Below are 17,535 nucleotides of genomic sequence, written 5' to 3'. Positions count from 1 at the left end.
AAGCTGTTTAGAGAAAGTCGAAGTGTATAATTACAGTCCCAGAATAAGTACCTTCATTTCCAGCAGCCTGAAGGCTAATTGTTCTTAAAATAACAGCAATTACATAAACACAAATAATCAATATAAATAATAAAGAGAACTACAGCAAAATGTGAAAAAAATTACTTCAAATGTAAAACTGTACTTCAGCTTCATCAATATTTTTTCCAAACATGATTAAAGTGTCCTTAGAGAAGTATTGGGGCTGCCATTGCATTCTTCCTTCTAAAAATGTTAAATGCCTGGCTATGCCTGAATTTGGTATGGTTCAGTCACGGTCCCAGAACAAGCATCCGGTAAATGATTGCTTTTGAAGTGTCAGAATTACTTGCATTTATGCCTGTTCTGGGTCAGCAACTCAGCCAGCACTGAAGTTAAAGCATAAGAACGACAGCCATGGAACTAGCATTGTCAAGGTAGAATTCAGTAATGGAAACCTGGCTTCAACTACCATTGCGCTGCCACTAACATAATGATTTTGTCTGCAGCAGCATTGGCAGCTAAATGGATTCCATGGCAATATGACTGTATCCCTTTCCTCCACCTTTTATTCCCCCCCCTCCCTCCCTCCCTTTTGTTTGTTCTTCCTTTCCCCAATTCTTACTCTCTCCTTTCTCCTCTCTTTTGTCCTTTTTATTATTTATTTTTATTTATTTAATTTCAGGTACTTGTATAGCGCTGTCAATTTACGCAGCGCTTTACATATACATTACACATTCACATCAGTCCCTGCCCTCAAGTAGCCTACAATCTAAGGTCCCTAACTCACATTCATACATACATAGTAGGGCCAATTTTATACAGGATCCAATTAACCTACCAGCATGTATTTGGAGTGTGGGAGGAAACCGGAGTACCCGGAGGAAACCCGCACAGGCACAGGGAGAACATGCAAACTCCAGGCAGGTAGTGTCGTGGTTGGGATTCAAACCAGCGACCCTCTTGCTGCTAAGGTGAAAGTGCTAACCACTACACCACTGTGCCGCCTGCATAGTGTGACACATTAACCATGTCTACCATGCAAAATGTCACGTGGGGTACAGAGACTTTTGACTGTGCTGATCTTTCCATGTACATGTTTATTTTAGACATGCTTGTGCTGATGTATCAGAACTAACCCTGTTTTACCTTAAAGTATTGGGGGAAAAAAAACAGTAAGCTGTCAGCTGTCTTGTGGAAGTCAACTTTCCGATCACGTCTACAGTAATGTGCTGTCCCCCTCCACCACATGTCCTGGGCTTACCTGTTCCTCCTGGGTGGCCAATTACCAAGATGGCAGGTGTCAGGATAAGATGCACAAGGAAGATACATGAACATCTGTTTACTGTTCACCCCTAATAAGAGTCAACCTGAAACCGCTCAGCTCTCAGCAATTCCAGGTTCAGAGTGGTCAATCCCCAGCCAATCTGTCTCTAGTAACCTATCTCAGCTGCCCTGATTGTGCTCTTGCATTTCTTACTACATGCTTTTGTAACTTTTGGACTTTTTTTTAATTATTATTAAAGGACAGCTTTTCTTTGCTAATATGCCTGTTTACGTTCATATTTAGGGTTCTTTGGCGCAAGAATAGGATTTCATTTAGTAGCATGCAGTATGGAGCACAAATTAGTAGTTAGCCATTTTGTAATTTTGTGTTCTTGTCCAACCTTTGTAATTTACAGTAAAAGTAATTACTCTGTGATCCTTGTTACCAGAACTAGCACTTATTTCCACATCTGCAATGAGCTCTGTGCTCTTTAAAATCAGAAGGTCCAGCAGAGCATCATTTCTAGTTGGGGCTTCCACTATTTGACCCATGAAATTGTCTTGCATTACATTCAAGAAATGGAAAGCCTTCGTTTGGTGTGCAGTTCAATTTGCCCAATCAATATTAGGGTAGCTGAAGTCCCCCATGATTATTACATTGCCCTGCACCCCCATCATTTCTAACTGTGAAACAGAACTGAGACAGTTCTCCTCTTCATCCTTGAGGTTAGGGGGCGTATAGCATATACCCATGAATAAAGTGGTATTCAACCCTAAACAAAAATGTAACATATTGCAGCCTATGAATCATTAGATGTGGTAGCTGCATTATTTTTTTTTATTCAGCTTTTTTTCCTCTGTTTTCAACAGGTGATCTGGCCAGTAACACATCACCTGTATTTGAGTGCCCCTTCTCTGGAACAAAGATAAAAGCAGATCATTGTAAGCACCCCTGGTCATTTTAAGTGGTTTAGCTCAACACTCTTAACTGATACATTTGCAGTAGAGCTTTTTCTTTTGAAAACAACAGACATACTGGCTGGATGACCAGGTAAAAATGAAAAAGAAAGATTAAAAAAAAAAAAAAAAAAAAAACGAATGCAGCAATGGTTTAATAAATGTTTGTTTCAGATTTAATACTGCTTTAATTTATCTTTTGTTTCACCCCTTTGAAGCTCTAGCCACAAAGGCTTCAACTCACCACCAGCTCTGTTGGTGATGTCATTTCTCATATTCACTAATAGCACTTGACATACAGGCACCCCCCCCCCCCCATCACCCTTCCCTACCTATCCTGTCTCTCTAAAACAGAGTGTACCCTTGGATAGATGCAAGCCTGTCATTTGAGCTGTCAAGCCTGTCATTTTAGTGTTATGCAACGCATGACAGAGAACTCCCCATTAACCATCATTGTAATGTGAGTGCAATGCCTGATAAGCAGAGATCTCCACATGATCCAACATTTTTAATTTTTAAAATTTAGTGTGGCATTTTAGATTCTAAACATTGCATGATAATTCTATAAGTTACACTTGATCATCAGAACTGTTCACCTGTCTAACTGGAAGCCGAAGGTTGTGGGCTGACTTACCTTGGATCCTCAGACTTTCCTGGTACTGTATGATGAAGTATTCTTGTGTCTGCTGCAGTTTTTTCAATCCATTCTCTGTGTCCTGAGTGATAAGTCTCAGTTCTTCAAAAGTCTGATTAATCTGAAGGTGTTTCTGTGGCATGGTGTCTACAAGGCCCCCAACTGGAGAACTGGACTGCAAAGAGAAATATCAAAGGATGTGCACATGCCTATCATTTACAAATCACTCAAATAAAATAATATGAAGACATGCAAATAAAATATTCCTTTTGACAGGGAAAAGACAAAGAATTCCAGCTCAATAGATTGTTTCTGGAAATGTTCATCCAAGAAACGTTCTTTTGTATGAACAATGTTTACACGATTTTTCACACATTTTATTTTTCCAAATGTCTATGGGTAGCTTCTATGAATCTTTTGAGCAACCAATTAGAGACCAGCTTTCAATGACCTAATGGTGAACTGTTTTGTCAAGGAATCAATTAAAACTTTTTTTGGAAAGCCACACACATGCAGATATCTGACTGAGTTAGTATATACTCCCTCTTGGTAGTATGAGTGCCATCAAGGTGTGTGTCCAAGAACAAAAAGATCACGTTGGCGCAGACTGATGGTAATGAATAAACATGCTTTCCAATGTAAAAAGTCTAAATTTAAAGTGTTACTAAACCCAGCAGCCTGCATTCACTATAACTGGTCTCCCACAGTACTCAGGACATGGAAATGCAATTATTTCCTTTGTACGGTGGAAAACCAGCATATCACCAAGAATGCTTGGGTTGCCCTTTCAAACAAACTAGTTGATAATATTCCCAAGCACACTCAAACACCGATCCATTTTATATCCTTAGCAGATAAGATAGCGATTGCCACAGCCTGGAAGAGAGCTGTGGTTGCTCTATCTTTATTGAAGCGCAAATAAACATGGATTATGCTTAACAAAATAATCGTCAGTGTACTACGAGATAAACAATCAAAGTTTTAAAAGGTTGGGAATGCCTGGCTCTTGTATCTACAACTACCATCTGGATAAAGGTGAACTTATGAAATAGATGGAAGCTGGTACTCCCCTTCACTTCTTCCGTTTTTTTTTATTTTTTGGTGCCCTATTCCCTCTCTTTTCTTTATTGCCCTTTCTTATTCAGTCACTTTTAATTGCCAAATACTGTGCTCATATTTATATACTGTTGGACTGTTACACATGCTACTTTTCTGTGCTTACTTAAACAGTTGCATCCCATGCATTAAGGTGAAAAACCTTCTATGCGTCATCTGCCCTCCAGACCCCCACCCCCCCTTTTCTTACCTGAACCCGATCTTTCCATCGATGAGCACGAACACAGCGGCTCCAGCCTCTGTCTGGAGTCCTAATTGGATAGAATGATAGCAGCAGAAGCCACTGGCTCACGCCCGCACGGGTGCCCCCATAGAAAGTGGCTCTCCATGGGGGCACCCAATGAAGAGGAGCAGCCAGGAGCGCTGCTGGGGCACCTCAGAAAAGGAGGATCCGGGCTGCTCTGTGCAAAACCCTTGCACAGAGCAGGTAAGTATAACATATTTGTTATTTTTTAAAAAAAAAGGAGCCTTAACTATTGCTTTAAGTCTCTTTATGGTACAAAAAAAAAACAAAAAAACGGCTAAATCCACTCTGCCCTCATCTAAAATGGACATATTTACGGGCATTATAATTTAGCTTGGTTATGATGTTACCTACTACATGAAAACTTCCCCCTCCTCGCCCTGTTTGAAGGGTATTTTAAGACACCAAGTATACGCTCTATATTCGAGAACCAGCTAAAGTCCTTTGAATGCTGTATCTTTATTGATTATATGCTGTATGCAAATGTATTAATGAGCACACTCTTCGGTACTATATACCCTTTTTTTGTACCGTTATGTACCAATGCTGAATCCATTTCCTTTTGTGAAAAATCAAAAAATGGTGCCTGCGTTGAGCAGCTGACCTACTGTGTTTGAAATGCAGCAGGTCAACCACTCAGCACAGAACCCAGATGTAAATGGAGGTCACTGGAGTAATGGTGTCTACTTCATTGATTTCCCGTTTTCAGGGGCACCAGATATGATGTATACATAGGTCCAAGCTGGACCAATGTAATACTGTATACTAGGGATGCACCGAAATGAAATTCTTGGCCGAAGCCGAATAATAATGAAATGTTTGGCCGAAGGCCGAACGCGGTGTTTCGCATTTTTTCCATTTATTTTGCCAATTTTTTGTCCTCTCTCTTGTCCTCTCGTGTCTCTCTCTCTCTTGTCCTCTCACTCTCTCTCTCTCTTGTCCTCATGTCTCTCTCTCTCTCTCTTGTCCTCTCATGTCTCTCTATCTCTCTTGTTCTCTCATGTCTCTCTCCCTAAATGTTACTGTAGGGAATGGGATTCAGTGCACACTGCAGCCTTGTACCATAGGGTTAATGTTAGTGACACTGTAGGGATTGGGAAGGATGCTGGGAATGGAAATCAGGAAGCATGCAGGCAGCCTTGTAAATTTTAATTGCAGATACAGGGCACTGGGCAGGTCAGGGTTAATGTGGTAACATCAATTACTCAGTGACAGTCAGTCAGTGTGGACTCGATCAGATTATACAGGGACACAGTCTCTCATAGTGGTGGTAGTAGGAGGCTGGAGGTGGACTAGTAGGAGCCTGGAAAGGAGCACAGCCGCATACATACATTACTCACTCGTGCACTGCAGCCCGCCCCACACATTCAGTGAGTCTTACTCTCCTCCTTAGTTTTTTCAATGGCACATTCAGGAAGCCAATCACGCCGTGAGTAGCGGCACAGCGGAACCAATCAGGTGTGCAGGCACGCGTGATTGGCTCGCTGTGCAGCTAATCACGGCGTGATTGGCTTCCTGAATGTGCCATTGAAAAAACTAGGGAGGAGAGTAAGAGTCACTGAATGTGTGGGGCGGGCTGCAGTGCACGAGTGAGTAATGTATGTATGCTCACCGCTGAAGTGTCCCGGCTTCCCCTGCCTAACACGGAAGTCTGTGAGTCCTCCTGTCCTCCTCCGAGTCCCTTCCCCCTGTAAATATCGTGACCTCGGCGATATGAATATCGCCTACGGCCACAGAACGATAGTCGATATCATATCGACTATCGTTCAGCCCTATTGTTCGGCACAAAATTATTCGGCCTTTTGACTTATTCGGCCGAACACCGAAAGTGCTATTTTTTCTATTTTCGGCCGAATAATGTTCGGCCGCCGAATATTCGGTGCATCCCTACTGTATACATAGCCACACCTGGAATTCGTCTTTAAATATTGATATTAGGAAAATAAGTCAATGCAAATTAACAATACAAAATATGCAGCAACAAGGCTTACAAACCAATTGAAAGTATAAAAATATAAATACACAATTAGGAATATACAAACACAATAGAATGTTTCCATGATTTACAATGGATATAAAAAGTCTACACACTCCTTGTAAAATGTCAGGTTTCTGCAATGTATTAAAAAATGACAAAGTTAAATTGTTTCAGAACTTTTTCCACCTTTAGGGCCCTTTCACACGGGCGCTCCGTATGTCCGCAAATCATCCTATTTTTTTGCGGATGATTTGCGGACATAATGTAAGTCTATGGCACTGCGGATGTCAGCGGAATACCATCCGCTGACATCCGATTTTCTTCCTGTCAGTTCTGTTCCGTTTTCTGGAACTGAACAAAACCCTATTTTTGTTCCGTCCAAAAAACGGAAAGGAAGGAAAATCGGATGTCAGCGGTGTCATCCGCTGACATCCGCAAACCCCCATAGACATACATTATGTCCGTATATCATCCGCAAACGGATGGGATGATAAGCGGGCATACGGAGCGGATGACAGAAATGTCATCCGCTCCGTGGAAAAAAAAAGAAAAAAAAGTCCCGCAGCGGAGCTCTCACACGGAGCGGCCGAGTGAAAGAGCCCTCACTGCCGGTTCACACTGATCCGACTTGTCAGGCGACTTGATCGCCTGACAAGTAGCTTCCAATGCTGTGCAATGGAACTGTTCTAATCAGAGCGACTCAAGTCGCTCCGACTTAGAAAAAGGTTCCTGCACTATTTTTTTGCAAAGTCGGAGCGACTTGCATTGACTTCTATTATGAGAAGTCGTCGCAAGCCGCCCTGAAGTCGCGCTGCAAGGGGGACTTCATTAGCGCCAGAAGTCGGAGCGACTTCGAGTCGGATTAGTGTGAATCGACTCTTAATGTAACCTATTAACTGTACAACTCCATTGAAAAACAAACTAAAAACCCTTGGAAGGGGGAGAGTAAAAACAAAAAACTAAAATAATGTGGTTGCATAAGTGCACCCTCCTATAACTGGGGATGTAGCTGCTTTCAGAATTAAGCAATCACATTCAAACCCATGTTAAATAGGACACACCTGCCATCATTTAGAGTGCCTCTGATTAACCCCAAAAAAAGTTCAGCTGTTCTAGTAGGTCTTTCCTGACATTTTCCCATCCTACAGCAAAAGCCATATTCCACAGAAAGCGTAAAAAGCATCAGAAGGATCTCATTGTTCAAAGGTATCAGTCAGGAGAAGGGTACAAAAGAATTTCCAAGGAATTAGATATACCATGGAACACAGTGAAGACATCAAATGGAGACAATATGGCACAACAGTGACTTTTTTAAGAACAGGACAACCTTCCAAAATGGATGAAAAGACAAGAAGAAAACTGGTGAGGGAGGCTGCCAAGAGGCCTACAGCAACATTGAAGGAGCTGCAGGAATATCTGGCAAGTGTGATACATGTGACAACAATCTCCCGTATTCTTCATATGTCTGGGCTATGGGGTAGAGTGGCAAGACTGAGGCCTTTTCTAATGAAGAAAAACATCCTAGCCCGGCTAAATTTTGTAAAAACACATCTGAAGTCTCCCAAAAGCATGTGGAAAAATGTGTTATGGGCTGATGAAACCAAGGTTGAACTTTTTGGCCATAATTCCAAAAGATATGTTTGGAGCAAAAACAACACTGCACATCACCAAACACTGCACATACCCACAGTGAAGCATGGTGGTGGCAGCTTAATGCTTTGGGGCTGTTTTTCTTTAGCTGGAACAGGGGCCTTAGTCAAGGTAGAGGGAATTATGAACAGTTCCAAATACCAGTCCATATTGGCACAAAACCTTCAGGCTTCTACTAGAAAGCTGAACATGTAGAGGTACTTAATCTTTTAGCATGACACCGACTCAAAACATACATCCAAATCAACAAAGGAATGGCTTCACCAGAAAAAGATGAAAGTTTTGAAATGGGCCAGCCAGAGCCCAAACCTGAATCCTGATTAAAAATCTGTGGGGTGATCTGAAGAAGGCTGTGCACAGGAGATGACCTCGCAATCTGAAAGATTTGGAGTGTTTTTGCAAGAGTGGGCAAGTATTGCCAAGCCAAGGTGCCGCCATGCCTATAGAGTCATATCCAAAAAGACTGAATGCTGTAACAAAATCAAAAGGTGCTTCAACAAAGTATTAGTTTTAGGGTGTGCACACTTATGCAACCATATTTTAGTTTATTTTTACTTCCCTCCAAAAAAGATTTCAGTTTGTTGTTGAACTGAGTTGTACAAATTATAGGTCACATTAAAGGTGGAAAAAGTTCTGAAATGATTTATCTTTATCTCAGTTTTTACATCACAGATACCTGACATTTTAACAGGGGTGTGTAGACTTTTTATATCCACTGTAAGATGATATAAAACAGAACCTTACATTTGTTGCTTCCCTTACTAGCCGCTGTTCATGGTATAAAATATGTCGGATGCATCGGACCAACTCCATGGGACAGCGTTCATATGTGTTCTATAAAAAAAAGAGTGGAATCACAGAAATGGGTTAGGGATTTCACTAATTTGTAAAGGAACATTATCTATTTACACAGTTTCAAAAACATTTTATAACAATTTATTAAAACATTAACATTTTAAAAACTACAATTATCCAAATGATTCAATAAAATTGAAAACACCTGGATATACATCGAAAAATAACAAAACACAGTCATTTAAAGTAGAATTATAGATCAAACTTTTTTTTCAGTTTGGATAGAGCAAGGAGGGGTTAGAACACCCCTGACAATTTTTATTTCGCCATCTGTGTCCCACTGCAGAGATTTCCTTTCAGTTCCTGTCTCATAGCCAAACAGGAAGTGAGAGGAATCCTTGGGGACCCCCAGGTCACCAGAACTAGTGTCCTCATTGGATGATTTCCCCTCTATGACTTTTCTGGGGAAAACCCAAAATGTGGGATTTTCTTTTATTTTTAATGATCATGGTAAACAGGATAAATAGAGGGGGTGGATCTCCTTAACAGGGATACAGACAGCATTACAAACTAAAAGTGCTCTAATTCCTCTCCACTCTATCCAAAACTGAAAAAAAAAAATATGTTTTGCCTTTATACTTTAAAGTAATATTAAAGTACATTTTTTTTTTTAAACATAAACATGTTATACTTACCTGCTCTGTGCGGTGGTTTTGCATAGAGCAGCCCTAAACCTCCTCTTCTCGGGTCCCCCTCCTGCCGAGTGCACATAGGGCAAGCAGCTTGTAATGGGGGCACCTGAGATTGCTCGCTCCCAATCTGCAGCTCTGCGTGTCCATTCACGCACAGAGCTGCGGCTTGGCCCAGCCCCCTCTCTCTCATTGGCTCACTGGCTGTGATTGACAGAAGCAGGAGCCAATGGCTCCCACTGCTGTCTCCGTCAATGGATGAGGTGGCGCTTAAGTAAGAATTAAAAGGGGCTGCTGCACAGAAAAGGTTTTTTTTTTTTTTTTTAGCTTCATGTTTCAGTTTTTTAGCTTACCCCCCCCCCCACCAGCAGAACACACTGAGCAGCACTTGCAGCCAATCAGATGCTGGTTTTCCAGCATGCTCGATTGACACAAGCTGGTTGTGAGACCTGCTTTCGTCTGACGAGGAGCTGTACACATGGGCTGAAAGTCAGCCGGTTCCTGTCGAACCAACCGTTTTCGGACGATTTTCTGCCCACGTGTACCCAGCTAAAGCAGGACACACTATGGTCAGGTCAGTTTGCTAGCTGTGCTAGAAAATCAGTCAGCTCTCATCCAATGATCAGTCTTGTCCTGACTCTCCGCCCCCCCCCCCCCCCCACACAGCCTTTTACAGGGAAGAGCAGTATGCTGCTGTTTCTCCTCCCTCCCTTATGCAGCTGAGAACAAAGGGAATGTGATCACTTATAAAAAAGAAAAAAGGTATTTATAATGTTTTTTTATATCTTTACAAAAAATGTTTGCCTTTCATTTCGATTTTAAACTGAATGTGTTATTTTAAAAGGTGATCGTTAACAATCACTTTAACATATCATCCCCCCAATATTGGTAGTAAATGGCAGTAAAAACGAACCCTCATATTGGTTATCAGTGGCAGTGAAAGTGAACCCCTCCTCACTGGGGGGTGATCAGGCCATTACCTGATCACAGGCTGCTGCAACACTGTGTCTCTCTCTCTCTCTCGGAGGCTAGAAATGTACTTGTACGGTACTGTGGGTGGCAATAGCAGCTTTTCTTTCAGTGCCAGGTGCTGTTTTTAGTTTTGGATAGAGTACAGAAGGCTTAGAACACCTGTCAGAGGTTTTTATTGAGGTTTGTGTCCCTGTTAGGGAGATTCACCCTCTCAATTTGTCCTGTTTAATGTCATCATTGAAGGTGCAAATAAAATGTTCCTAGATTTCCCTCAATTTGCAAGGATTTCCTCTCACTTCCTGCTTTGACTATGGGAAAGGAAGTGAAGGCAAATCTCCCCTATGGGACACAGATGGCAAAAATCTGACAGGGGTTATAACCCTTCTTTACTCTTTCCAAAATTAAAAGAAACAAAAAGAAGAGCCTTTAGATGGTTAGCCACATTTTTATAGGCATGTGTTCCTTTTGCTGGATTACTGGAGCAAGAAGTAACAAGAAATGTCTCTATTGAAGACCACAATAAAAACCCAGAAGAAAGGTTTATTCTTTCTCCTCACTATTCCAAACCGTAAGATAAAAAAGTCTTTGGCTGGATTCTATATAAAATATGTAAGAATAAATAAGTTTTATTTTATTTTAAATTATTTTCAATAATTTTTTGACTGTAAACACGGTGTCAGTAAAAAAAAAATAAAGACCCATCATCAAATTTAACCAGCTATGAATACTGGATGTCAATACATATATCCAAAAAACTTTGCCAAATTAGAGTTGTGCTCATAAGTTTACATACCCTGGCAGAATTTATGATTTCTTGGCAATTTTTCAGAGAATATGAATAACACAAAATATTTTCTTTCGCTCATGGTTAGTGTTTGGCTGAAGCCATTTATTATCAGTCAACTGTGTTTACTCTTTTTAAATGACAACAGAAACTACCCAAAAGACCCTGATCAAAAGTTTACATACCCTGGTGATTTTGGCCTGATAACATGCACACAAGTTGACACAAAGGGGTTTGAATGGCTATTAAAGGTAACCATCCTCACCTGTGATCTGTTTTCTTGTAATTAGTGTGTGAGCATAAAAGATCAATGAGTTTCTGGACTCCTGACAGACCCTTGCATCTTTCATCTAGTGCTGCACTGACGTTTCTGGATTCGGAGTCATGGGGAAAGCAAAAAAATTGTCAAAGGATCTGCAGGAAAAGGTAGTTGAACTGTATAAAACAGGAAAGGGATATAACAAGATATCCAAGGAATTGAGAATGCCAATCAGCAGTGTTTAAACTCTAATCAAGAAGTGGAAAATGAGAGGTTCTGTTGAAACCAAACCACGGTCAGGTAGAACAACTAAAAATTCAGCCACAACTGCCAGGAAAATTGTTTGGGATGCACAGAAAAACCCACAAATAACTTCAGGTGAAATACAGGACTCTCTGAAAACATGTGGTGTGGCTGTTTCAAGATGCACAATAAAGAGGCACTTGAAGAAAGATGGGCTGCATGGTCGAGTCGCCAGAAGAAAGCCCTTACTATGCAAATGCCACAAAGCAATACGCCAAACACCACAGAGACGAGCCTTCTGGCTCAAAGTCATTTGGAGTGATGAGACCAAAACTTAGCTTTTTGGCCACAACCATAAACGCTACATTTGGAGAGGAGTCACCAAGGCCTATGATGAAAGGTACACCATTCCTACTGTGAAACACGGAGGTGGATCGCTGATGTTTTGGGGATGTGTGATCTGCAAAGGCACAAGAAATTTGGTCGGAACTGATGGCAAGATGAATGCAGTATGTTATCCAAAAATACTGGAGGAAAATTTTCATTCATCAGCCCAGAAGCTGCGAATGGGACGTACTTGGACATTCCAACATGACAATGATCCTAAACACGTGGCCAAGTCGACCAGTCATTGGCTACAGCAGAAGGTTCTGGAGTGGCCATCTCAGTCTCCTGACCTCAATATCATTGAGCCACTCTGGGGAGATCCCAAACATGCAAGACAGCCCAAGAATTTACAGGAAGAATGGGCAGCTTTACCATCTGAGAAGATAAAGAGCCTCATCCCCAAATACCACAAAATACTTCAAGCTGTCATTGATGCTAAAGTGGGCAATACACGGTATTAAGAACTGGGGTATGTAAGCTTTTGATCAGGGTCATTTGGGTAGTTTCTGTTGTCATTATGATTTAAAAAGAGTAAACACAGTTGATTGATAATAAATGGCTTCAGCTAAACACTAACCATGAGTGAAAGAAAAGATTTTGCGTTATCATTCATATTCTCAGGAAAAATGGCCAAAAAATCATACATTCTGCCAGGGTATGTTAAAGCGGAGTTCCACCCTGGGACATTTTTTTTTAAATAAAAATAACCCCAGGACAGTCAGGGCTAGTGCATTCCACAATGGCTAGCCTCTGATCTGTCCCGGGTCGCACTTACCTGCAAGAAGAAATACTTACCTTGAAAATGTATTGTCCAGCGCTGCCATCTCAGGTGTGGGCAGCTTGAAGCCAGCGCGATCCTCTTCTGTGTCCTCTTCCGTCTTCTTCTGTCCCACGATGCACTGCGCCGGCCCCGCCGTCACTTCCGGTGTCTCAGCGTCATCCCTGCACAGCTTCTGGGCTTGCCCAGAAGCTGTTTAGCAGGGAATGACGGCGCCTACACCGGAACTGACGTCGGTGCCGATGCAGGCGCATTGATTCCTGGGAGCGATGACGTTCAGCTCCCAGGAATCATTGCAAAGCCAGGAAGTGACGAATCGCCGTGGCCGCCAAGGGGAGGAAGATGAAGTAAGGTAAGTATATTTTCTTCTAAACAAGGTATGTAAAAAAAAAAAAAAAAAATTGCGATTATCCATTTGTTTTTCAGGTGACCCGGAGCGAGAAGATGGAGGTAAGTTTAATTTTAGGGTGGAACTCCGCTTTAACTTATGAGCACAACTGTACAGAGGCTGTTTATGGTATGCACTGCCCTTCTGTTCTGCTGCTGCTCCCTCTCTGTATTTGTCAGCAATTCTTAGCTCTCAGCCAGGAGATGCTGTGGAAATGCAGCTATTTCAGCTGCTACGGTCCAAAAACAGACCTTGGGACACATTGTAAATGGATTTTTGTAAAATCTTACCGTAAAATCCTTTTCTCTTAGCTCATTGACAGACGTAGTCCTCGGTGATAAAGCACCTTCGGGTTATGTTGCCTCCACAGGAGTAGGACTAGACAGGAAATAAAATGCTCTGGCCACACCCTAGGGGCAGTCCCAGAGGGTATATCCTCTCTCTCTCTCTGCCTCAGCAAATCAGTTATGTCATAAAAGCAGTCTTTAGAGAATTTGACCCAACCCAACTCAAAAAAACAGAGGGGCGGGTACTACGTCTGTCAATGAGCTAAGAGAAAAGGATTTTACGGTAAGATTTTACAAAAATCCATTTTTCTCTATCGCTCATTGACAGACGTAGTCCTCGGTGATACAGCACCTTCGGGAAGTCCCAGAGCAGTATCACAAATGAGGGGTGGGAAAATGGAAATCAAATCCAAATCTAGAAGGCCCAACCGGTGCCAACTAGAAGTTTACAATGCTCATCCTTAATGATGAGACTCAACAAAAAAATTTTCAAACAGAAAAAAACCCTCGAGGTAGACCACCGGTCTCCTCAAATTGCGGCCTGCAAAACCTTGCTGCCAAATGAGGCATCCGCCGATGCCATCACATCAATTTTATAAAATTTTGTAAAGGTATGTACCGACGACCAGGTGGCCGCTTTACATACCTGGACCACTGACGCCTGATGGCGAAAGGCCCAAGAAGTACTGAGCGCTCGAGTGAAGTGCGCCCTAACAGGGAACGGAGGATTCCGACCCTTAATAGAATAAGCCTGTACCACCGTCTGACTGATCCATGTAGATATGGTCGCGGCAGACACAGGCAACCCCCTTCAAGGGCTATCCGTGATCACAAAAAGTGAGTCCGTCTTACGAAAACCACTTTAGGAAGGAAGGATGGATTCGGAAGAAGAACCACCTTATCCCTATGAACCACCAGATCTGGGGAACGACAGGATAATGCGGCCAGTTCTGACACCCTGCGTACAGAAGTAATGGCCACCAAGAAGGCCACCTTCTGGGAATGTAAGCAAGGGAATCTCCCTAATATCTTCAAAGAGAAGTTTCTGAAGAACCGACCACGCTAAATTAAGATACCAGGCGGTAAGGGTGCGCGCACTGGTGGAGCCAGATGTCGCACCCCCTGGATGAAATTCCGCACCAAGGAATGATTAGCCAAAGGTTTCTTGAAAGAAGATTGCTAACGCCGAAAACCTGACCCTTGATCGTGCTCAAGGATAGTTTCTGCTCAACCCCTTGTTGCAGACAGACCAAAATTCGGGTCACCGAATAGGTATGTGGGGAAAATCCAATAGATTCACACCATGCAATATAAGACTTCCATGTGCTGGAAGTCGCTTTCCTTGCTTTAACTGGAGGTAGGAATAACTGAAGCTGACACTCCCTTGTCCTTCAGTACCTGGGTCTCAATGGCCAGGCCATTAAGCCAGCGACTGTAAAGCAAGATGGAAGATCGGTCCCTGAGACCGCAAATCCTCCCTGAGAGGAAATCTCCAAGGAGCGTCCGCGACTAGCCTCGCCAAGTCGGCGTACCAGGCTTGACGAGGTCAATCCAGAATTTCCAGAATAACTGGAATTCCCTCCACCTCTATCCTGCGAAGAAGTTCCCGCAGCAACTTGAGAGGATGGAAGGCATGCCGTAGCTGATACTGCCCCCACGGGGCGATCAGCGTTTCTGCTGCGTCCGCTAGAGGATCGTGGCGCGAGCTACAAACCTCCGCACCTTCCTGTTAGGCCAAGGTGCCAACAGATCCACATCCGGGATGTCCCAATGAAGGGACAGCTAGGGAAAAAACCTCTGGATGAAGAGGCCATATGCGATTGGATCCGAATCGGGCTGCTCTAGAGCTGCTCGATCCAGTAAATCAGACAAAATCTGATCGCTCTCAATTCCGATACCCTTATTGGTAATCTGGATACTATCGGAAGAAATGACTTCCCCTGGTTGAGCATCGGAGACTTCCTGGTCCGCTCGCTCAACCGGATCCGATTGTCCAGGGAATCGGAATTCTGATTCCATTAAAAAAGAATCTCCTTCAGGAGAATTCGGGTATGAGACTGGGTATACGGTACTGCCTCTAAGAAGGCCACCATCAGTCCCAGCCAATTGACGGACAGCAACATCCGAATCGTTGACTGAACCTTCTGGAGTTTCCCAGCAAGGAGAAACTCTCTTGCCCAGGATGTATCCAACCTTAGGCCCAGATAGTTCAGTCTCCTGGTGGGAACCAGGGATGATCTTTGGGAAAGCGAAAAAACGCTGATGTCCTGCGATGATGGGGATATAAAGATAGGCATCCTATATGTCTATGGACGCCAGGAAATCTCTTTTATGCAGGGAGGCCACCACTGTACGGATGGACTCTATTTCTTCCCAAGTCCAGATTTGGACGCACCTTGCCCTCTTTCCTGGGCATTGTGAATAGGTTCGAATAGAACCCCTGAAACCGTTCAATGTTAGAAGGGCAGAATCGCACCGGTGGAAGTGATCGAAACTCGATCCTGTGTCCTCCAGAAACCGGTGAAGACATCCCCCCCCCACCCCAGAGATGGGTAGGGGCGCATCAGGCTATATTCTTCAGGCTTGGCTGAGCCGGACTCTTTGTTTACCCGACCAGCGCCCTTTGAAACCCCTCTAAAGGGGCTTTGGAGGGTTTCGCCTTATCGCCCGCCCTCGCGGAACGAACAACTCTATATGAGCAGAAAAGGAAGGTCCTCGTTAGTTACGAGGTCTTTTTATCCTAACAGTCTGTGGCAAGACAGCAGGTGGTACCGTCTATCCTATAAAGAGGAATTCCTCAAACGGATAGCACCTAGCCATGCGTTTGGAAATAACAGGGGTTCGTTTCAAAATGACCCCATTTGGGTAAAGGAAAATCCTTCGCCCTTTTGGTAGGCTAACAAGTACCAAAAAGGAATCTCAGTCTCAGCTACCTCTGCCGGTGTAACCTCAAGACTAAAGGTTTCCCGGACGGACACAACTAGTGCATCCACCACTCTTGTGCTATGGCGGAGGCAGAAACGTGCTCCTCACTGCTGAGGAGATATTACCTGAGACAACAGCCCCCTAAGAGGGACCTGCAACTGCATTGACCAGTTCCGAATCCGTATCTGAAGTATCTGATAAACAATAGGGGTAGGCGGGGGTCGCTACTTGACCCCCGTCCCTGACAGGCCACCTCCACCCGGGATACCAAAGACTCCAAAATTGCCGATAATGCATTAAAACACAAGTGGGGTACTGGAGGGTCCTGCGGCCACCTTGAGGGGATCAGGTGGGGATACCTATGCGGCAGGGTCAATGATTATACAAGACACTTGCCAGCGACAAAAAATGACAAAGTAAAAAAAAACTTTTTTTTTTTTTTTATGTCCCCCAGTCGCAACAGCGCCCCTCAGTGTTACCTGCCTTTTTGGACCCCACAGAGAGAGAGACAGACCCCAAGGCTCATCCCTGATGCACAGAAGTTTTCATCAGCTTGCTCAGTGCTTGTCTTGTTACAGACAGGAAGTCTTTGGCCCTATTTCCTGGGTAAAAGAGGCGGCTCCGCCCCTTAACACGCCTGCCGGCTCCTCCCCCTGGCTCCATGAGGTGTTTGAGTCACCTCAAACATGGCCGCCCCCATGCTGGAGACCAGAGGCTACACCAAAATGGCGGCCTCGTGCGATCTACCAGACAATGGCGGCGGCCTGCACAGAATAGCGGCATGTCTGCAGAAGGATCTCGGCCTCACAACCCTTCACCCTCATGGTGGTCAGCGTGGTCGGAGGTACCGGACCCTAGCGGGCCGTATGCGGACTGCTGCTTAGCTGGAGGAATGATCTGGAATGCAGTATTCATGTATAGACATCGCCCTGTGGCTACTGACAGGTAGGATACCTTATACTATCACAGTAAAGTTCTAGTACTGCCACTGACTACAATCATTTACACATCTTTACAATTAGATTGTCAGCTCCCAAACCAAGCCTCCTGGCTTCTTGTACACAAAAATCACACTCAATTAGGGGGATCTGTGACATGTTGTAGGATAGAGGGGAACCCATCCTTACCATTACAGAGAGGGGCCCGCGTTCACCACAAGACCCGT

At 43.6% G+C, this 17,535-nt stretch overlaps 1 protein-coding gene across 2 annotated transcripts in view; it reads right to left on the bottom strand.

The window, feature by feature from the left end:
• Window positions 1-17,535, bottom strand: part of LOC309566332 (signal transducer and activator of transcription 5B) — a 517,032-nt gene that overhangs the window by 140,810 nt on the left and 358,687 nt on the right. For both annotated transcript variants that reach the window (XM_082271444.1, XM_082271445.1), the window contains 2 exons: window positions 8,608-8,697; window positions 2,876-3,050 (listed from right to left, as the gene is read on the bottom strand). In XM_082271444.1, the coding sequence (XP_082127570.1) occupies window positions 2,876-3,050; window positions 8,608-8,697 (265 nt within the window). The remainder of the gene's footprint in view (window positions 1-2,875; window positions 3,051-8,607; window positions 8,698-17,535) is intronic.

The sequence above is a fragment of the Pelophylax lessonae genome, assembly GCF_965119305.1.
Source record: "Pelophylax lessonae genome assembly, chromosome: 11".
In the NCBI taxonomy this organism is placed as follows: domain Eukaryota; kingdom Metazoa; phylum Chordata; class Amphibia; order Anura; family Ranidae; genus Pelophylax; species Pelophylax lessonae.
This window is presented reverse-complemented; position numbering and strand designations above follow the sequence as displayed.